This window comes from Rhincodon typus, chromosome 8 (assembly GCF_021869965.1).
Source record: "Rhincodon typus isolate 14 chromosome 8, sRhiTyp1.1, whole genome shotgun sequence".
NCBI classification, from domain to species: Eukaryota; Metazoa; Chordata; class Chondrichthyes; order Orectolobiformes; family Rhincodontidae; genus Rhincodon; species Rhincodon typus.
This window is the reverse complement of record NC_063339.1, coordinates 54,080,411-54,103,650: the sequence shown is the minus strand read 5'-3', so window position 1 is coordinate 54,103,650 and position 23,240 is coordinate 54,080,411. Positions and strand designations below refer to the sequence as shown.

At 38.9% G+C, this 23,240-nt stretch overlaps 1 protein-coding gene across 1 annotated transcript in view; it reads left to right on the top strand.

Annotated features, from left to right (window-relative positions):
- sec23a (Sec23 homolog A, coat complex II component) overlaps positions 1 to 23,240 on the top strand; it is an 81,818-nt gene that overhangs the window by 53,649 nt on the left and 4,929 nt on the right. Inside the window, exons 13-18 of the mRNA XM_048600083.1 lie at positions 1,797 to 1,903; positions 16,456 to 16,609; positions 16,770 to 16,847; positions 17,062 to 17,223; positions 19,103 to 19,189; positions 19,440 to 19,595. Of these exons, the coding sequence (XP_048456040.1) occupies positions 1,797 to 1,903; positions 16,456 to 16,609; positions 16,770 to 16,847; positions 17,062 to 17,223; positions 19,103 to 19,189; positions 19,440 to 19,595 (744 nt within the window). The remainder of the gene's footprint in view (positions 1 to 1,796; positions 1,904 to 16,455; positions 16,610 to 16,769; positions 16,848 to 17,061; positions 17,224 to 19,102; positions 19,190 to 19,439; positions 19,596 to 23,240) is intronic.

The following is a 23,240-nucleotide window of genomic DNA, read 5'->3' as shown; positions in this document are numbered from 1 at the left end:
TACACCTTGTTATCTCAGATTCTCCAGCATCTGCAGTTCCTACTATCTCTGAGTAAAGGTAATGACTGGACAATACACTTCATGTTGAGGTAATTTTGCTATCAGCTGTGCAGCCAGAAGAGAGAATTTCAGCTGGTGCAAAGAGCAAGGCTGCAAAATTACAATTCCTGTTTTGCTGCTTTTGGATGTAGTCATCAATCCAAGAGCAACTTTACCAACCGGTTGGATGGTTTTAACTGGTCATCTTTTTTGTTGGAGAATAGCAGTAAGACATTGAGATTGGAGTATGGAGGAACAAGCTTAATCGAAAGGAAGGAAATAAGAATGCAAGAATCTCTTGACGCAAAGATTCAAACCTTTTAAATTATGTAGACCACTGTTTAGTATTGCCTGGCTGTAGCGGCATTGACTTTTTATTCTCTAGCTCAATATTTATCAATGAGTAAATACTTACTAGAGATAAAGAAAAATAAACTTAATAATCAGTGCAGACCGTTTTGTATTTAAGTGCGCCATATGATTAAGCAGCTGTCATTTGGTAATTCTTTTTTAATGTCAACAAGCTAACTGGCCAATATTTCAGAATTATAATTTAAGTTCATGCCACAATTTAGAGCTGTTTGAGATTCTATCTCAAAGATCATACAAAGATGAAATTTTACTGCAGCCTACATGCTATTTAGAAATTGTAAGCCATTTTGATTATTTAAAATTTGTAGGTGTGTTACCATTTTAAATGAATACATATAATTAAAATAAGTTGGGTAAAATAAAAATAGTGGGAGAGCAAAAGAGCTAACAAAACAGTAAAATTTCTTCCATAGCCCCTATTATGTATGAACCTAACCTAATCTGTAGTCATAGTTTTCATCATTTTCAATGAGTTAGTATTTAATTAAGTTAATTAAATTCTAAAGCCTTTTTGTAAAGATCAAACAATAACAATTTTTAATTCTGTAAAATAATGGCATTGTACTGTTTTTCCTGATAAAAGCATTGATCTCATAGAGAGTGACTTTATAAGCTCAAAGTAAAAGTGTAAAATTTTAACATTGCTCATTTGGATGTGATCTGAGAGTACTCTTTTAGCTGTTTCAGATCTGAAGTAGTTTAACCTTTTACAAATATTTTTAATGTGTTCAACACTTATGTTTTCTATAGTTGATGTTTATGCATGTTGAAGAGATGCAGTTAATTTAAATAGTTACTGTACTGAAACACATTTTTTTTAAAAAAGGCACACTTTTTGACCTTTGGTATTCTAGTTCATAATTTTTGTGTATCCTATTGTTTCTCATATTTTTTCTCATTTAAAGTAAGCTAGAATTAAACATTTACCTGAATAATAGTCATGCAGATACTGTTGATCCAGTTTTGTTTCCTTTGTTGTTCATGGCCTCACTCTTAGACTGAAGAATTTAGAAAAGTGGTCTAAACTTCAGTTAAGCATCCATTGAAAACTTTGCTTTGTAAAATAATTCCACTGGAGAAATATCTGTTTAATCTAACAATTTCAGCAAAGCAGATTGGAAAATGCCTTGAGTCAGTAGTCATAAGGTGAGTTTCATCCTATCCTGTTCTGTCTGCTGTTCATGAGGCAACTGAGTACATTTGCTTATGAGCTGGATATGACTATTATAGGAAGTGGGTGGTGAAATGAAAAACTGTCTCCATGGTAAAAATTGAATGCTACAGTACTTTGTGCTTTGTTGTTTCATTGACCCCATTATGATTGTTGCATTTTTGTGTGGTAAATTCTCAACCACCAAGTATTATTTTTTGTCTATTATCCTCAGCACAATGCTCCAATTCCTCAGGGTGGTCGTGGTGCAATTCAGTTTGTAACACAGTATCAGCATTCCAGTGGACAAAGGCGAATCAGAGTTGCAACAATTGCCAGAAAGTAAGTGTAAAATACAGTGGCTGTACAGGTATTTTTGAAATTTCGCTTGAACTTCTATTGAAGAATTAGGTGTGCATCACTAATAGAATTTGACAAAGATTCAGACTTGCGTTTGTGAAAATGCAGATATGTTGCTTGGTTTAAATTTGGATGTTCTGATTTTTATAAAATTAATTCACAATTTTCATAACCTCTATTGCCTTTTATTCTTTGAATTTCCTTCTGAGATTCACTTACTGAAGGCGCAGCATCCTTGTGAAATTTCTCACTGTGTGCACCATGCATGTGTGATATCTTGTTTCTTTAATATCTCCTTTGTGTTATTCATGATACGTTAGTGCTACCTGTTTCTTTTTATCTGGTGATTTTCATCCATTTTGCTCTCTATGTTCTCCATTATATTTTTCTGCCTCTTTTATTTTTCCTCCCTAATTTCCTTGCATTTTATTTCTGTTGCCTTTTGTGTTTTTGTTCATTTTATTCATTTTTTCATTTAGTTGGTTGAATAGTCATGGGATTTATTGGTTTAATGATTTTGATCTATTCAAGAATGCACAGCATTGACTTAGTGAATGGTGAAATGAGCTTGATATGGACTGGCCTGATGTTTGATTGTCCTGAGATATGGGAGTGAACAGTGTGAGCGTTAGGAACAGTGGTGAAGGTGACTGCACATGAGCGAAGAAAAAGGTGAAGTGGGGGCAGGATAGAGCAGTGCCTGTTGATCCTGGAAGAAGATCTTGGGTAGCCACCAGGATGCTGACTCCTGAGGCAGGCTGATTGGATTGCCCACCTGGGATGGCTGGAACCTCTTACCAGTTGCTTTGAGCTGTTAACCCCTTGCCCATGCCTCTGGGCATTACTTTTTAAAACATTAGTGATGGCTTCAGCATTTAAAAAAAAAAGTGGGACTTTTTTAAAAAAAAGAGAACTTCAGATTATGACACTTAAACAGACCTTATCTTCCCTTTGAGAGCATTGGACTTCAAGCATTAACTCTGTTTCTCTCTCTACGGATGATGGACTAAGTACTTGATTGGCCACACATTTTATTGAGTATTGCTGTGACTGGATCCAAATAATTTTAGTTAGCTGAATTTCTGCAGGTCTGTCTTCACATTTTGTTGGCCAAAATTGGGTTTGCATTAACCCAGTGCTAGGTTTAACTGGCAGTGCTGAGTACTGGAATCCTGCCTGTGAGACTCGTGCCCTTCTCCTGCCCTTGCATCCATTGGCAGAAGTTATATGTAACTTCTGAATTCTGACTCTGTCCTCATTTTTAAAGGTACACTTAGTCTTCTGAATTTGGCAAAAATCCAACCCACAGAACAGGAAAGGCAGATGTGAGAGTGGACTGAGTATGAAGTACAAACAGGATTGGCTGATGTACATTAAGCATCATACAGAGTTAAATGGACTGGAAACAGTTAGATTGAGGCTGAATGATGGTGAAGGTCTGTTCTCACTCGGTCTGTGCGTCCATTCACGTTTTATAAAAGCCATTTTCCAAAATTACCAGTTTGCAGCTTAGCGTTAAGAACCAGCCAAGCAAGGTTGAATTGGACCAAGGAATGGGTGCAGATTGAGGACAAATAATTTATGTTTTAATCACTTTAAAACATTATAGATGCTGTAAGTAATTTAAGAACAAATTTCAGATATTCTGAGATGTTCTGAGCTTCCCCGTTGTTGAGAACTGGGATATTTATGCAACTTAGTGCTGTAAACTGGTGAAGAGGACTTATGCTAAATCTGGAACATAAAAGGCTAGTTGAATGGGAAAAAGATCTCTAAGAGACAGGCTCGGGTGGAATTTGAAGTCAGGTTGGAGAAAGAAATTGTAGTTTGATTCTGGAATTGAGGTAAAAAAGGTTGAAATCCTAAGTGAGGTAAACTATAGGATGTGGCTTGGGGGACTAGTCTGAAAAAACTGAGAACTCGATAGAATGCGCGTGTTTTATCGAGTATGGATTTGATTAGAAGTAAATAGTTCTAATCCAAGTTATCCATGATACATTTCTTTTATCAACCTATTCAATGCTCATATAACTCCTGCTCAGCCACTAGCATTTCAATTCTTTCCAGTGACGTATTGTATGCCCTCTGTTCTACATCTTGTATTTAATCTTGTATCAATGGCCCCTTAACAATACTGGAAAAAGCCTTTTGCACCTCTTCACAACTTTAATCACTTCTTCTCATACTTGCAGTTTTTGTTGCCTTAATTTAAAAGGGAACAATTTCTAAAGTCTTTCATTGTAATTGTGTTTATTCATAGCAGTCAACATTCTGGTGAATTTTCAATGATTGACAAAATTTGATATGTCACAATTTCAGGATCTAACGTGATATTTCAAATGTGGGACTTTTTTTCTGTCTAAGTTGGGTTATTTTGTAAATAGTGTAATAAAATGTCACAAAAATAGTTTGCAAGTTTATATTGTTCTGCCTCACCAATTACAATTTTGAGATTATGATTAAAGTGCATTGTTGGAAAATTGGATTTTCTTTTCGATTGACTGAAGGCGAGTAACTGTGAGGTTGGAATTTCAGAAGGAGGCTGAGATGGATCATGTCCTTGGAACTTCTGGCTGAAGATTACAGATGCGTCAGCTGTGCCTTTTTCACAGATGTTCTGAGCTTCCCCGTTGTTGAGAACTGGGATATTTATGAAACTGTCTCCTCATAGTTGCGTAGTTGTCCCCCTTCATTCACAATTGTACGTGGCAAGACTGCAGAACTTAGACCAGATCTGTTAGTTGTGAGATCACATAGCCCTAACTATAGCATGCTGCTTCTGATATTTGTAATGCAAGAAGTACTGTTTTGTAGCTTCCCTAGGTTATCACCCCATTTTCAGGTATGCCTGGCACTGCTCCTGTCATGCTTGTCTGAACTCTTCATTAAACCAGGATCATCAAGGTACATAGAATGCAATTCTGCTGCAGCTAATTATTCACAGCAGCTCATGGCTGCCCACTTTTGAGTTGGTAGATGTGTTTGAGATCTATTCGATTTGCCACAGTGTTAATGCCACACAACACATCGGAGGATATCCTCCGTGTAAAGACTGGCCTTTGTCATTACAAGGACTGTGTAGTGATCACTCCTACGAATATTGCTTCTAGATTGCTATAGAACCAATGTTTAAGAGTTATAGAGTCATAGAGCTGTACAGTATGGAAACAGATCCTTTGATCCAACTCGTCCATGCCAACCAGATATCCGACATTAATCTAGCCTCATTTGCCAGCATTTGGCCCATATCCCTCTTAAACCCTTCCTATTCATATACCCATCCAGATGCCTTTTTAAATGTTGTAATTGTACCAGCCTCCACCACTTCCTCTGGCAGCATATTCCGTATGCACACTACCTCATTTGTCCCTTTTTTAATCTTTCCCCCCTCACCTTAAACGTATGCCCTCTAGTTTTGGAATCCATTACCCTGGGGAAAAGACCCTGGCTATTCACTATATCTGTGCCCCTCATGATTTTATAAACTTCTAGAAGACTACCCTTCAGCCTCCAACGCTCCAGGAAAAGTAGCCCCAGCCTATTCAGCCTCACCGTACAGCTCAAAGCCTCCAACCCTGGCAATATGCTTGTGAATCTTTTCTAAACCCCTTCTAGTTTCACAACATTCTTCCTATAGCAGGGAGACCAAAATTGATTGGTTAGGCTACTTTTGGAATACTGCAATGTTCTATACAGCCTCAATATGACCTTCCAACTCCTGTACTCAATGCACTGACCAATAAAGGCACGTATACCAAATGCCACCTTCACTATCCTGTCTATCTGTGACTCTACTTTCAAGGAACTATGAACCTGCACTCCAATGCCTCTTTAGTCAGCAACATCCCCATTATACACATTAAGTATATAAGTCCTGCCCTGATTTACCTTTCCAAAATGCAGCACCTCATGTTTATCTAAATTAAACTGCATCTAACACTCCTTGGCCCATCGGCCCATCTGATCAAAGTCCTGTTGTACTCTGAGGTAACCCTCTTGGTTGTCCACTACACCACAAATTTTGGTGTCATCTGCAAACTTACTAACCATATGTTCACATCCAAAACATTTATATAAATGACAAAAGCAGTGGACCCAGCACCGATCCTTGTGACACACCGCTGGTCACAGGCCTCCAGTCTGAAAGGCAACGCTCCACCATCACCCTCTGACTCCAATCTTTGAGTCAGCTCTGTATCCAAATGGCTAGTTCTCCCGGTATTCCCTGTGATCTAACCTTGCTAACCAGTCTACAACGCAGAACCTTGTTGAATGCCTTACTGAAGTCCATATAGATCACCTCCACCGCTCTGCCTTCACCAGTCCTCTTAGTTATTACTTCAAAAAGCAATCATGTTAGTGAGACACAACTTCTGTCACACAAAGCCATATTGACTATCCCTAATCAGTTCTTGCCTTTCCAAATACGTGTAAATCCTGTCTCTCAGGATCCTCTCCAACAAGTGTCCCACCATCGATGACAAGCTCACCAGTCTTTAGTTTCCTGGCTTTTCCTTACCATCTTTCTTAAATAGTGGCACCACATTGGCCAACCTCCAGTGTTCTGGCTCCTTAACTATGGCTATCGATGGCACAACTATCTCAGCAAGGGGCCCAGCAATCACTACCCTAGCTTCCCATAAAGTTCTAGGGTACACTTGATCAGGTCCCAGGGACTTATTCACCTTCATGTGTTTTAAGATGTTGAGCACCACGTCCACTGTAATATGGAGGTTTTTCAAGATGTTGCTATTTATTTCCCCAAGTTCTGTAGCTTCCATATCCTTCTCCACATTAAACACTGATGCAAAATACTCATTAAGTACCTCCCCCATTTCCTGCAGTTCCACACATAAGCAGCCTTGCTGATCTTTTAAGGGGCCCTATTCTCTCCCTAGTTACCCTTTTGTCCGTAATGTATTTGTAGAATCCCTTTGGATTTTCCTTAACCCTATTTCCCAAAGCTACCTCATGTCCTATGTTCTTTAGTATTGGATGGCTCAGTCTATCATGGCCACTCTTGATGATAGATGTTGAAGTCCCCACCCAGAGTACAGACTGTGCTGTTGGCACATGAAGGACTACTGATTCACCAGGAGTAATATGCATCAGGTGGTAATCAAGTGGTTTCCTTGCCCAATTTTGATTTGATGCGATGAGACTTGTTAGAGTCAGGAGTCAATGTTGAGGGAAGGGCATACCATTGCGCTGCTGCCATGCCTGTTAAGGCAGATCATACTAAGAGATTATGAAGGTGGTGTATGGGATATTGTAAGGTTTGTTACGTGTGTATGACTGTATGCTTGAACGGTTTGAGGGACAGCACTTTCAATTTTGGCACAAACATCAATAAAGAGGGCTTTACAATGTCAACAGGATTGGATATGCCATTGTTGTTTCTTGTCCTTGTGTTGATGCTTAATATTCCTTCTGATTGATTGATTTATTGTCACGTTTACCAAAATTCAGTGAAAAATGTCGTTTATGAGTGGTACAGGCAGTTCATAATAAGCGAAGGACGTACAGATCAAAAGACTTAGACAGAGGCATTCAGGTTACCTTGCACAGGGTGTGCGCTAGGCAAGATCAACATTTGCAAGATCAGCGTTATTTGAGGCTACAGAGTCCAGTCATTAGTCTGATAACAGCCGAGAAGAAGCTGTTCCTGAACCTGCTCATGAGTGTGTTCAAGCTTCTGTATCTTCTGCCTGACGGAAGAGATTGTAGGAGATCATTACCGGGGCGCAATAGATGCTTGATGATGTTAGCAGCCTTTCCGCGTCAGTGATGTAAATAGAGTCTGTGGATGGAAGGTTGGCTTCCGTGATGGTCAGGGCTGTGCACGCCACCTTCTGTAGTTTCTTATGGGCCTGGGCAGAGCAGTTGCCATACCAGGCTGTTACGTACCCCACAGTATGCTTTCAGTGGTGCATCTGTAGAAGTTGGTGAGGGACCTTGTGGACATGCCAAATTTCCTGAGCCCCCTGAGGAAGAAGAGGCGTTGTTGTGCCTTTTTGACTGTCGCATCTTTGCAGGAAGTCCAGGACAGTTTGTCAGTTATCGTCACTCCGAGGAACTTGATACTCTTCACCCTCTCAACCTCAGTTGATGTAGATGGGGGCGTGTTCTCCTTCTTTCTTTCTGAAGTCAATGATCAGTTCTTTAGTTTTGTCAATGTTGAGAGGCAGATTATTTTCATTGCACCACGTCACCAAGCTCTCTGTCTCCCTTCTGTAGCTTGACTTTTCGTTGTTAGATACCCATTCCACTACAGTGTCGTCAGCGAACTTGTAGATGGCATTTGTTTGGAATTTGGCAACACAGTCATAGGTGTAAAGACAGTATAGTAGGGGGCTGAGGACGCATTCATGGGGGGCTGTAGTGTCGTGTGTTATTGTTGAGGATGTTCAGTTAACTATCTTCACCGATTGCAGTCTGTGGGCCAGGAAGCTGAGGATCCAGTTGCAGAGGGTTGAGCGAGTCCAAGGTCATGGAGTTTTGAGGTCAGTCTGGAGGGGATAATGGTGTTCAAGGCGGAGCTGTAGTCAATGAACAGGAGTCTGATGTAGATGCCTTTTGATGTCCAGATGCTCCAGGGATGAGTGCAAGACGAGGGATGTGGCATCTGCAGTGGACCTGTTACATCGTAGGCAAATTGTAGGGGAATGAGGAGGGCTGGGAGACTGGAGTTGATGTGGGCCGTGACCAATCTCTCGAAAATACACTTCATGATTACTGAGGTCAGAGCCACTGGGCAGTAGTCATTAAGGCACATTGCATGTGCTTTCTTAGGTACGGGGATGATGGGAGTCTTCTTGAAGCAGGTGGGGACTTCAGCCTATGGGAGAGGTTGAAGATGTCGGTGAATACCTCCACCAGTTGGTCCACATAGGATCTGAGTGCTCAGCCGGGGACACTGTCGGGCCCATTGTTTTCCTTGGGTTGACTTCCAAAAAGACCAATCTGATGTCTGAAGTGGTGACAGAGGGAACAGACGTGTTAAGGGCTGTCAGGGCAGGCATAACCGCGCCACTGGCATCCTGCTCAAACCGAGAATAGTTCAGTTACATTCCTTTAGTTATTATAATAGATTGATACATTTGAGTGAATGCTTGACCATTTCAGAAGGAATTTTAGAGTTAGTGCGTCCCGAGTCTCCAACCACGTCATTAGAAGGCAACAATTGACACTGATTTGCATGGTCATCATTAGACCAGCGTTAAATTCTGGATATATTAATGCAATTCACATATTACCATCTTCCATGGTAGGATTTGAGCCCATGCCCCAGAGCATCAGCCTTTACCCCTGGTCCAATGATTTGCCACTATGTCGCCACCTCATCTGTGTATTTGAAAAGGAAGAAGTCTGGTTCAGCCCAGGTGTATCTGATGGGCAAGCAAGTATTTTTTAAAGATTTATCTTCCTGTAATTAATTTTTTGATTTTGCTTTTGCTCAACAGCACAACCTTTCCTTGTTAATATTTTAATTTTAATCAGCACCAAATTTAAAGGTCTTGTTCATGCCTATGTATTAAGTTCCCAGCTGTTTATTGTAATAACAGTACAGTAAAAAATGCATACCTAAGTATTTACATATATTATGCAGGCAAATTGTCCAATTTCAGAAATACAAATCTACATTTGCTTACACTTTGTTTCAGGTCTGGCTTTAAACACTGTAGTTGGTTAAGCAAAGTATGTACAGCTTTAGAAATGATAGAAAGTTGAGAAGCAGAAACTGGCACATTAATCATGCTGCTGATTAAAACTAAGGTGAGCCTGGAAATTGCAGATATTGCTCTGGGTGTTTATTTTTGCCCATTTTTGCTGAACCAAATCACTTGCCTTACACTCTTAGTGTCAAAGAAAATATCTATTCCTCTTTTAACTAAACAGGCAGCATTAAATAAAATACAATATGCTAATTCTAAATTTAAACCTAACAAGTTGCTCAATAATGTCTACTTGTTGAATTAGCTGGGATTTGATTAAAGATTGCATTTCAATGGGTTAGAAGTTGCTCTCATATTTTCAGACAGCATTTAATAACACCATTAATTTTTAATCCATTGTTTTCATGCTTAATACTCCAGTTCTAAGAACTGGCACAAGACATGATTGCTTTCCATGATTCTCTAAGAATGCTGTTCTTCTTTGAGGTCTGGGGTACTGATGTGTTTTTTTTACATCAATATTGTACAAAATAATTGCATGCTTTTGACTTTTCCCCTGGGATAATGGTTAAGCATATGCTTTCTCAATAACTGCAAGCTGTCTGCCAGCATCTGGTCGCGTTCTCTGCATTTGTGTTTTCCCAACTCATTTGAAGCAATCCTATCAACTCTGATCTTATTTGTTCTAGATTGTTGCAATAAACATGACCAAATCTGCCCAGTCTTCTCAAATCAAGCCGGATTTGTTCTCAGGAGTTCATTCATCCTAGTTCTTGATTCCTTCTTTCAACATCATCATGACATTCAGGCTTTTGCATGCTAGGCTGAGGAAACAGAATTAAATTAAATTCTGGCACCAAATATTCCAACATGCTTGGTGAGAAACTATGGCCAAGGTGGGAAAAAATAAATTAATTTTGGGAAAAGGTGATTGGTGATTGAATAATAGTATGAAGGAATTTATATTTTTAAAATCTTTAAATTTATGTGAAATTGTGGTACTTGCACAAGTCGTTCACCAAGCAAAGTTCGAAGAGTCCTACACAGAACCTTGTTTTCTTCAGTTGCTTAACACTTTGTGCCTTTATATTTTCCATATTCTTTGTCTTTCTCTGGTTGGCTGTCTCATACTTTTCTTATTGCAGCCCATGTCTGTGTGTCTCCCAGTCTCTGCTATTGCATGTGTTCATATGCCAATGTTTGCAGTTTCTTTGACTGTTGATTTATGTTGACTTTGCATCAGGCAACAAAACATACCCAGATTTTCCAAATTATGTGAATTATGTCTTAATTATATTTCTGGCGGTGAGCATTAACTGCAGTTTGACTTGTGCCCCTACTGAAAAAAAAGACTGAAACTGGTGATTTAGTTAAAGTGTATCTTTGTAATACATATCCATCAGAATTATGTCATGTTTTGCTCCAGGCCATTGATGAGACCACATTTGGATTCAGTACGCAGTTTTAGTGTGGCTTTTTAAAGGAAGGATGTAAATGCAATGTTGGTGGTTCAGAGGAGGTTTACTATATTAAAACCTGGAATGAGATTAAAGCTAATGAAATATTGGCTTCTATCTCCAGAGGAATAGAACATACGGGATGCAGAAGTTATGCTGCAGTGATACAAAACTCTGGTTAGACCCCATTTGAAGTACTGTGAGCAGACCTGAGCATCGCATCTTAGAACAGATATATTGGCCTTGGAAAGAATACAACATTGTAAGAATGATACTTAGATTTCAGGAGTTACATCATAAGGAGAGATTATACAAATTGAGCTTGTTTTCTGTAGAATTCAGAAGGTTAAGGAGTGATCTGATTGAAGTCTTCAAGATCTTAAGAGGTTTAGATAGATAGATAACAATAAAGTATTTCTACTGGTTGGGTATTCTAGAACTACAGGACATAGTCTGAGAATTAGGGCCATACAGTTCAGGAGAGATGTTAGGAAGCACTTCTACGCGCAAAGGATGATTGATGTTCGGAGTTCTTGCCCACAAATGGCAGTGGATTCTGGATCAGTTGTTAATTTTAAATCTGAGAGAGGCAATTTTTTGTTAAGCAAAGATATTAAGATATATGGGCTAAAGGCAGGTTTGTGTCGTTAAGCCACAGCTCTGGCATGATCTCATCCCATGATCAAACAAGCTCAGCCTGTTAGAAGCATAGGAACAGGCTCGAGAAGCTGAATGGCATACTCCGGTTCCTATATTTCTAATAGGCTGGGCTTGTTTCCACTGGAGATTACGGGTGAGGGGTGACTTGATTGAGTACTCCTGTGAAACAGGGGCACTGTCCCTAACTCTGAACTAGCAGGCACAGGTTCAAGTCCCAGCTGTTTCAGAGGTGTGTCAAACATCCCTGGACAGGTTCATTTTAAAAGAAATCCTAAAGAGTGATGTGATTTAAATGTATAAAGATCCTGAATGGTCTTGACAAGGATGGTGAATCCAGAACTAGAGGGCACCATTTTAAAATTATGGTTTACCTTTTCAGTACCAATGAAGACAAAATGTTTCTGAGGTTTGTGAGACTTTGGAACTCCGTGACAGAAGAGTGTGGAAGCAGGTCATTGACTATTTTAATGCAGAGATATGAACTTTTGTTATGCAAGTGGATCAAAAATTATCCGAGGTAGCTGGGAATGTGGAATTCAAAACAAACAGATTAGCCAAGATCTTATTGAAAAGAAGAGCAGGCTTGAGGGGCTGAATGGCCTGTATCTGCTCTCATTTCATTTGCTTATGTGTGTGATTGATGTTTTGGAGTTAAACAGATGTTTTTGTGGCATCAACATTGACACACGTTTTAAACAGTTAACATATTAAAGTAATATTGATTGAAACATTTGGGTGAAAGTTGGAATAGCTGCAGTGCACATGGTTGGAAACGGACAGAGATATCTAGCATTTAGAAATAATGACATACAGACTTGGAATCAGTGTTGGAGGATGCAACCTAAGACAACTTGGAAAGGGAAGAGGAAATTGGAGATAAAAGGATGTGCTGTTGTTGCTGTGACCACTTGGGCAGGAAATTGGATAGGTCAGGTGGGTTGGGAGTCAAGAGACAGCAGCCAAACAGTAACTATTTGCATTTTTTGGAGAATTTGGTCATGTTTCTTTGTCTGATATATTCCTTCAACATTTTAGCTAACGTGTTTGGTTTTCTATGCTCGAACAGAATGGTATTTTTGAAGGAAGTAGCATGCAAGCACAAGGCAAGTACCATGGTTGAACTGTGAAAGGAAGTTATCATGGTGTGGAGAGTATATTGGCAGTATTACAAAGAAAACAGATGACTGATGATGTGCATGTACAAAGACCTGGAAATGACCAAATGATTTCAGCTGGACCATATAACGGCAAGAAAGAGATACAGAAATATAGTTACAAATTCAAAAGCTCAGTCAGGAGCTGACACAGACTTCACAGAAAGCAGTGGGACCTAGAGAGGCTGACAGAAGTAAATACATGATTTTTAAATGATGTAAACAAAGCACTAACTAGAAAAGGCTACAATATTACCAATATGAATGAACAATTTAAGGTTCTTGCAAAGATTTGTAACTTGGGTTTTGAATGAGGTTGTTGGCTTCCTCACTGGCTGGTTATCGTACAGACGTTTCGTCACCATGCTAGGTGACATCATTGGTGCAGCCTGTAATGAAGCATTTATATTTTGGTATTTATATAATCTGATCTGTTCAGTTGGGTTATGTCATTTCCAGTTCTGTTCTGCATGGATTTGTATATGGGGTTTAATTCCACATGTTTGTTGATTGTATTACGGGTTGAAAACTAGGCCTCAAGGAATACCCGTGTGTATCTGTGGTTGGCTTGAGCTAGAATGGTCACGTTGTCCCAGTTAAATTCTTGGCCTTCATTGTCCGAGTGCACTGAGATGAGGGAAGGTTCGTCGTGTTGTTTTGCTGCTATCTGGTGTTTGTGTATCCTGATGGCTAGTTTCTTTCCAGTCTGGCTGATTGTATATTTGTTGCAGTCATTGCATGTTATTTTGTAAACTACATTGGTCCTGCATGTCATGGATATGGGTTCTTTGGTCCTTGTGAAACATTGCTTCATCGGAGCCGCACTGATGACGTTACCCAGCATGGTGACGAAATGTCTGTACAAAAACCAGCCAGCTTGGCAAGCAAGCCAACAACCTCCTGAATGAACAATGCAGACATATTAAAAGGCCTGCTGAAGAAAAGCATTGGCTTTTAGGAGGAAAATGATCAAGAGATCATGGGTTACCACTGCAATGAAGAAAGGATGTAAATTATGAACACAACAAACTGAAAAACAGATGCTTGAATAACAGCTTAAGAGGAAAAGCGACAAGAATGATGGTTAAAAGAGCAGTGTGATATACTTAAAAGAATTGAATCAACTAAGAAAGGAAGGCCTTTTATTTGCAAAAGCAAAAGAGATTTGTGACACAGCATTAAGGACTGAAAATAATTGCACTGGAGTGTAAGAATTTTTTTCTGAACAAAAACCTGAGCAATGAAGAAAAATATGGAAGAATATTAAAGAATTGTCTGCAAAAAATGAAAAACTGAAATGATTGAGCTAGAAGAAGAAAGTAACGTTGAGATTGATTTCATGAACAAGAAATATGACAGGGTGGTAAGAGCAGCAATAACTGAGATAAAAAATTGGAAAGCAGCAACAGTAGCTGAAACCCCTAAGAATATGGGAATTAACTTAACATGGATATTTGCTAAATTGTACAGAATTTACTCAGCAGGAGAATGGCTGGAGGACTTCAGGCAGAAGAAAGAATGAAAGGCTTTTTGATGTTCTGACTTTCATACAATTAAGCTGATTGTCCATCCATCGAAGTTTTTATTAAGAGTTATAACAGAGGGTTGGCGGGAAGGCACAGAACTACATTGGAAGTGAAACGTTTAGATTCCAGGGAGAAAGAGGGATGGGAGAAGCAATCGGCATTCTAAGATAAGTGAGTAATGAATACGGTTTAGAGTTCAAGCAATAATTAAGTATGTCCTGTGGATTTTGAATTAGAATTTGATTGGGTAGACTGGATTAACCTCTTTACTGTGTTGAAAGACTGGAGAGACTCAAGTCTATATATAGGACAAACAGCAACAATGCGAATAACCCAATGGAGCATTAGAACCATGTGTAATTGGTTGAAAAGTTCGACAAATTGCTCCGGTCTTGCTGCATTTGGACATAGACTGCTTCATTATCTGAGGAATCGTGAATGGTATTAAATATTGTACAATCATCAGTGGATATCCCCACTGTTAACCTTATGATGGAGGGAAGGTAATTGATAAAGTAGCTACAGTTGGTTGGGCCTAGGACACTTCCCTGAGGAACTTCTGCAGAGATGTCCTGGAACTGAGGTGACTGACCTCCAGCAGCCTCAACCATCTTCCTATGTGCCAGTTATTTCTATTGACGCCAGTTTTGTACAGCATCTCAATGCCACACTCAGTCAGATATGACCTTGATGTTTAGGGCTGTCACTGTAACCTCATTTCTGAAATGCAGCTCCTTTGTCCATGTTTGAACCAAGGCTGTAATGAGGTCAGTAGCTGAGTGCACCTGTGGAACCCAAACTGGGCATCACTGAACAGGTTGTTGCTGGGCAGGAGTTGCTTGATGTTGATGACACCTTCCATCGCTTTACTGATGGTCAAGAGTAGTCTGAAAAGGTGTTAATTGTCCGGGTGGGATTTGTCCTTTTGTTTTGTATACAGAAAATTCCTGGGCATTTTTACACCTTGTTTGTCAGATGCCAGTCTTGTAGCTTTATTGGAACAGCTTGACTCGGGGGTGGCAGGTTCTTGAGCCCCTTGTTGTTTGAGGTATAGTTCTGGCATCTGGTGTTCATGATGGAATGAAGACCAGGTTTATAGAAGTATTCCAGCAGTCACTTTTATTTTCGGTACAGAATCCAAGCTTCCAAACCATACAATGGAGTACTGGTGATGTCCTCTGCATATGTTTTGATTTTTGGTGGGAACTCTCAGTAGATGATTTTATCAAACATGTTTAGAGAGGCAGCTGTTGGCTCTGCACAGTTAATTATCTATGTCTTTGTTGACATCGACCAATTTGAGATAATACTATATGAAAAGGTAAATATTCTACTGTATTGAGATTGTTGTCATTGCTGATCTTAAATAGAACGAATTAATAGCTGGAACCACACATGCCAAATGACAGACTTGAGCAAGATTTCATAATCTGCTTCACATGACTACTGATAAAAAGTTTATCTCTTCTCTTGCAAATGATGGTGTTGTAAACCCCATGCATCCTATGTAATGTCTGATTAGGGTACAGCATTACAATTGTCCAGACAAATCAATATTTGAAATGTAATTTGTCAGGTTTACATGAGTAAAACTATATCTTGCAACTTGGGAGCATTGAGTGTAGTTTGACAAAATCTCATGACTGCAAAACAGTAATCTGGAATTAATGTGCCAAGTTATTTTAGAAACTTTGCTTTTTTTTTGTTTATGACTCGTTCCATTAGTGGAGGAGAATACTCTCGCAAAATATATTTCTGATGACAATGATTTTTGATGTGTTCAATTTTGTTCTGGAATTTGACTTTGTTGTCTTGTCCATTATAAACATGTTTATTACGATATAAATTCATTAAAACAGATTCCTAATTTGTTTACAGATTGTACTCTCTGCTATGTATCCAGCAATTATTCTTCATATTAAACTGAAATCCAAGACATAAAACCAATTATAGACATTACATTTCATTATTAATATACATTTGTTTAAATACTGTTCTTTGTATATGGTATATGATACTGGTTTATAAAAATCATGCGTATTTTCCCCCCCCTTTATAAAGCTGGGCAGATGCACAAACACAGATCCAGAATATTGCTGCATCCTTTGACCAGGAAGCTGCAGCTGTTCTCATGGCAAGATTGGCAGTTTACAGAGCAGAGACTGAGGAGGGACCTGATGTTCTCAGATGGCTAGACAGACAGCTTATACGACTGGTACGATACGTTTTCTGTAGTTTTATGTATGTCTGTGGGTGAGGGGTGGTGTGCAGGAGGGAGAGAAGCATGAAGCAATTTACTGGCTACTTTAATTTGTTATTATTATAATTCTTAAAAAGAATTATATCCAATAAATTCCATCTTTTTCCTTTCTCAGTGTCAGAAATTTGGAGATTATCACAAAGATGATCCAGCCTCTTTCAAATTTTCTGAAACATTTTCTTTGTACCCACAGGTATGAAGTGAGCCCTTTATTTTCATGTGTGTATGTTCTCATAGATTTTGGTTCATTAACTTTGAAATTATGTTACAATTCATTTGAATATTTATAGATTATGCAGTGAGAACTTAAACAATATTTTAAATTTGTGATCATAAAAGAAAAGTTTGAGTTAACAGAAGCCTAGATTTGCAATATAGAGATAAGAAATTTTTTGTTTCCATTTTAGTTTATGTTTCATCTGAGAAGATCTCCATTCTTACAAGTTTTTAATAACAGCCCTGATGAGAGTTCTTACTACCGTCACCATTTCATGCGTCAGGATCTTACGCAGTCCCTCATCATGATTCAACCCATCCTGTATGCCTATTCTTTCAATGGCCCTCCAGAGGTGAGAAATGTGTTTTCTGATGTTTTATTCATCTGTGATGTCAGATTGAATAAATAGTAAACAGCTACAACTGAGCTTTACAGTGTTCATCTGCACTAAAATTCAATCACGAATTAGATAGTAATCGAGGTGGGCAGATGGAGTTCCCAATACAGATCAGCTGTGATCCAGTTGAAGGAAGAACAGGCTTGAGAGGCTAAACGCTTGATCTTTCGTGAAGTGTTGATTAATATCCAGCTCAAACTGATCATTAGCAATCTTTCCTCTGTATAAGCTATGTTGATCTTGTGTGAAATTTGCTTTCAGCTTAGTTTGTGGTCTGTGCGGTTGCTTTACAGTACAACTGCTGTCTCTGTCAAAAGCAATTTTTATTTGGTTTGAGGCTATAGTCATAGGATATGTGTGGCTTACATGGAAATCTAGCTTTACTTTGAAGTCATATTGCGTCAAGCGAGAAAACAGTGATGGAAAGTAGAAGCTATTTCGCACTGATAGTGAACTTGTAAGAAATGGTGTATTTGTGTTCTGTTTGTGTGGAAGTGCTGAAATCAGAATACAATGCTTACAATTTACCTCAAGTCCATGCTTATTTTCCTGTCTAATACCTCTCTTATTTAGAGTGGAATAGAGATGTCCACATTTGTGTTTTATAAGGAAAAGCATTCTGATTTTTATCAAACTTGAATGTGGAGTTGGGACATTATGCTGAAGTTATACAGATGTTGGTGAGGCCTCTTCTGGAATACTGTGTCCAGTTCTGGTCATCCAGTTATAGAAAGGATATTATCAAGAGGGAGAGGGTTCAGAAGGGATTTACCAGGATGTTGCTGGGTATGGAAGGTTTGAGTTATAAGGAAAGGCTGGATAGGCTGGGACTTTTTTCACTGGAGTGAAAGGTGAGAGGTGGCCTGATAGAAATTTATAAAATAACAAGAGGTATAGATAGAGTTGATGGTTGTTGTCTTTTCCCTAAGATGGGGAATTTTAAGACGAGGGGGCACATTTTTAGGTTGAGAGGAGAGAGATTTATGAAAGACATGAGGCAATTTTTTTTTACACAGGGGGTGGTTCGCGTGTGGAATGAACTTCCTGAGGAAGTGGTTGATGTGGGTACAATTACAACATTTCAAAGACATTGGATGGATATATGAATAGGAAAGGTTTGCAGGGATATAGGCCAAGAGCAGGCAGGTGGGTCTAGTTTAGTTTGGGATTATATTTGGCAAGGACTGGTTGGACCGAAGGGTTCGTTTCCCTGCTGTGGGACTCTATGACTCTATTATCGTAATTAGAAACAACAGTAGGATTTATTGGAGTTTTAAATTCATTTTACACCAATAAACATTACCTTGTAATTATCCAGTACCTTTGACAAATGGAATGTCCCAAGGTACGTTATGTAGTAAAAGATTTGTAGACGAGATTAGAAGAGTTGCCCAGAAGTTGGATCACATAGGCTTTAAGTTTCTTAAAGAAGCACGGGCAAATGGAATGTCAGAAGCTTTTGGATATGTGTTTGCAGAGAATGGATGCAGGCAACAAATATATTGTTTACCCATGGTGTGTAGTGTTAAAGAGGTCAGAGTTAGAGAATGAGTGAGGGAGTTGGAGATCCTAGAGTACAAGTGATTATGAGCCTTAAGAGGTGTGTGGAACAGGTTGAATCTAAACATCAGGATAAGAGTTTTAATTTTTAGGCTTTTGAGTACTGGGAGCAAATGTGTTTGTGCAGTTCTGAGCATAACTCCATCCAATGGTTAATGAAATGCATATTTGTTCATTTTGGGGGAAGAGAAGATAAGATAACTGAATGCATTTTGGAATCTGAAGTTATTTGAGCAAAATTTTGGCAATCACTTTTCTCCCTGCCTTTGTGTAGCCTGTTCTTCTAGACAGCAGCAGTATTCTCCCTGATAGAATTCTTCTTATGGACACCTTCTTTCAAATACTTATCTACCATGGAGAGGTAAGGACATAACACTTCAAAGTATACGTAACACACACATTTCTGATCAGCACTAGAAATGCTAAATAATATTGGAGAAATGTTAAAGTTTTATCACATTTCATTACACTCATTAACTACTAACATCATGTTCATTTCATAGATGAATTAGAGATTAATAATTTCATTTCATGCAATTGTTAAATAGTTTAATGTAACTTTTATAGCAATAAATGAACACAGTAACTCAACAGAGAACCATTTTTCCTAGACTATTGCTCAGTGGCGTAAAGCTGGCTATCATGATATGCCTGAGTATGAAAATTTCCGCCATTTACTACAAGCACCTGTAGATGATGCGCAAGAGATTCTGCATAGCAGATTCCCAATGCCACGCTATGTTGACACAGAGCATGGGGGAAGCCAGGTAACCTTCTCCATTTGTGTTATTTTAAATTTTGAAATCACTGTCTAGCAATTTGTATTTCTACGTATTGATATTTGCTTTGTAAGCATTTAGCAGGTTGGAAGAATGCTGAATAATTATTAAATAAAAGGAGAAGGGTCACCGGACCCGAAACGTTAACTCTGTTTTCTCCTTCACAGATGCTGCCAGACCTGCTGAACTTTGTTTTTGTTCCTGAATAATTATTACTCTTTTTCTAGGAATCCTTACCCGGTTTCAAGTCAGTAACTGTGCTGGATATTATTCCTGCAGTGTTAGTGCCAGCTTCTGTATACATTGCAGAAGATGCATGGATTCTTTATTCTTTGATTGTTCTCCTTGAACATGTCTTTGGAATGCACCTCTTTTCTTTCCATCTTGCAGACAACATTTGAAGTTCATTAGTTAGTTTCACTGGTACTTTTTTTTGTCTCCAAATCTTAATCACAGATATTTGTTTACTCGGCTATATATAAAATTCTGGATAAGATTTGAAAAACTGGTCAATTTTAATTGTGATAGAATCTTCATTACTTTAGGATACCCCAGATCAGTGTCTGACAAATAAAGGAGATTTATATTGTGTTATTAACTGGATCATGAACCAGGATTGTTAAAAGAACTGGTTTTGAATAGTAATTGTGGTGTTTGCTATATCACCTCTGCCGAATGTAGTTTATTGTCATGAATCTTTCTTTGCCTATACTGTGTCTTGGGCCTGTTTAGTCATCAGTGGTAGGGGTTAGACCACTGCAGAATCTGACAGAAGAGACCCCTATCTTAATTAGCAATCTGGTTTATTGCACGATAACAATAGGACAATTTACATTAGTAGTCAGGCATAATTACTAAGGACTCCCAAGGGTTGCAAGGAATACATCAGTCAAGTGTAAGCATTGTGGATAGACAATGGCTTGATAGTATTATTGCTGAACTATTAATCCAGACACCCAGGTATTGTCCTTGGTATCTGGGTTTGAATCTTGTTGTGGCAAATGGTGGAATTTGAATTCAATAATAATCTGTAAATACGAGTTTAATGATGACCATGAAACCATTGCCGATTGACAGGAGAACCCATGTCCTTTAGAACTAATGTCCTTTAGGGAAGGAAATCTACCATCCTTACGTGGTCTGGCTTACATGTCACTCTCGACCCACAGCAATGTGGTAGACTCTTCACAACTATCTAGGCAATTAAGGATGGGCAATAAATGCTAGTCCAACCAGTGATGCCCACATCCCATGAAGGATCCATTTAAAAAAGAGATAAAGCTATTGTAGAACTTCCTACATCCATCCAAATACTATGTGACGTCATTAGAATGGGTGGCGATAATGCAATTTCAACATTTTAACTCTTTCAGAACTGTTACTTTATACAATACCTTCCAAACAACCTTCCCACCCCCACCCCCACCCCCCCACCCCCAAAAATGGGTTTAGTATTCTCATAGTTAGTCATCGTACAATCATGTATATAGTTATATGAAATTTACCATTGCCCCAGATCTGACTTCACAAATGTGAGCAGTCTGGATATTTAATCCTTTTCCCAGAATGCACTCTGTTTGTACTTGGCAGAATGGCAGGTCTGCTTGAGCACTGTTGATGTAGAACTGAATCATTTCTCCACTGGAATACCTTTTAACTCTCAAATATCCTTGTGGAGGACATCATTCAATTTCCTTATCTTAATTTCCTGAATTTCATTCACTGAAGAATTCTTCTTGGTTAAGTAGAGTAGTTGCCCATAGCATTATCTTGGGTATCTTTTGAACTCATTAAAGCCTATCATGGAAGACAACTGCTCTGTTGAAATGTGTACTTTCTTCCTTATAGTTTCCAGGACTCTGGGCCAGGTCAATATTTTCAACTGGAAGAGTTAATCTCTTAATTGCAGTATCTTCGATGTTTAGACCAGGCAATTTCTTCTTCTTGACCATGCCGTGTATCTGCAAGGATTGGTCTGGCTCTCGTAGTTGTATGCAGCTCATCTCCCTCAATTTGTTGGTCAGGCTGGACCAGGGGAGGCAATGGCCTAGTGGTATTATCACTGGACTGTTAATCCAGAGACCCAGATAATGTTCTGGGGGCCTGGGTTAATAAATATCTGGAATTTTAGGATCCAGTGATGACTGTGAATCCATTGCTGATTGTCAGAAAAATCCATCTGGTTCACTAATGTCCTTTAGGGAAGGAAACTGCCATCCTTACCTGGTCTGGCCTACATGTGACTCCAGACCCACAGCAATGTGGTTGACTCTTAACTGTCTTCTGGGCCATTAGGGATGGGCAATAAATGCTGCTTAGCCAGCGACACCCTCATCCTGTGAATGAATAAAGAAAAAAAAAATCATCAGTTCACCCTCTGATTGTTTGTAAAGTAGATTTCAGACACTGTTGTGTCATGGAAAAATTTCTGCTCACCCGGCACTATTTGTTACTGCCGTTGATTATTCTGTTTTGGCTGACAGTGGATGGAACACTTCCACTAGTTCTGCAAAATTTTTAATTACTCTATGTTGACAATACAAAACAACTCTTGTTATGCCAGTTAAATAATCTAACTGGAATCTTTCTTCAGTTTGGTTCTGCCTTAAATCTACGAAGTCCAATGAAGTCTCTATCTGCTATCCCTTAACTCGTTGAATGGTTTGTTTCTGAAACAGTTGTTCTCTGAGAGATAATCAATCTCTTTCAATTCTTCTAATACAGTTGAAGTTGAGACATAAGAGAAGGTTCAAAAGTGAAGATTTTTGATTATGAACAATGTACACTTTCAACTCTTGGGTGAGCTGCACTCTCATTAATGCCTTGTATAGTTGCAGAAACACTTAGTTACATTTTGTTCGCATTACTTGATGGACAGATGTATTGGAGACATTTCAGAGGAAGTTCACTAGATCGATTCCAGAGGAGCTTTGTCTTATGGAGAGAGATCGAGCAGCTTAGCCCATACCGTTTGAAGTTTAGAAGAATGAGAGGAGATCTGATAGAGGTTTATAAGATGCTAAAGGGGATTGACAAAGTAAACATAGAAAGGATGTTTCCTCATGTGGGACAATCTAGAATGAGATCTCATAGTTTTAAGATAAGGGCCTGCAGATTTAAAACAGACGAGGAAAAAATACTTCTCGAAAAGGATTGTGAATCTGGAAATCATTATCTCAGACCGCACTGAATGCTAGAACATTGAATAAATTTAAGGAGGGAACAGACAGATTTTAATTAGTAATGGATTGAAGGGTTGTGGGGATCAGGCAGGAAAGTGGAGTTGAGGCTGAGATGAGAGCAGGTGTGATCATATCAAACGGTGGGGCAGACTCAAGGGATTGAATTGCCTACCTCTGTTCCTGGTTCTTATGTTTTATGTTAATTACAGTGTAACTTGTAACAAACCTGTGCTCTTGACAATTATTCCATCTGTGTCATGTAGTCTCAGGCAATAACATCTTCTTTAGCATTGGAAACTGGTCTTATAGAATAGGAGCGCTCACTTAAAATTAATGGAATGTCCATTGGCACAGACAGGTTCTGTGTCTTCTAGTTTGGCTGGATCAGCAAGACCTCCCAGGAACACCTTGGGTATCTTCTTCAATGAGGGTATCTCATCTAATGCAGGTA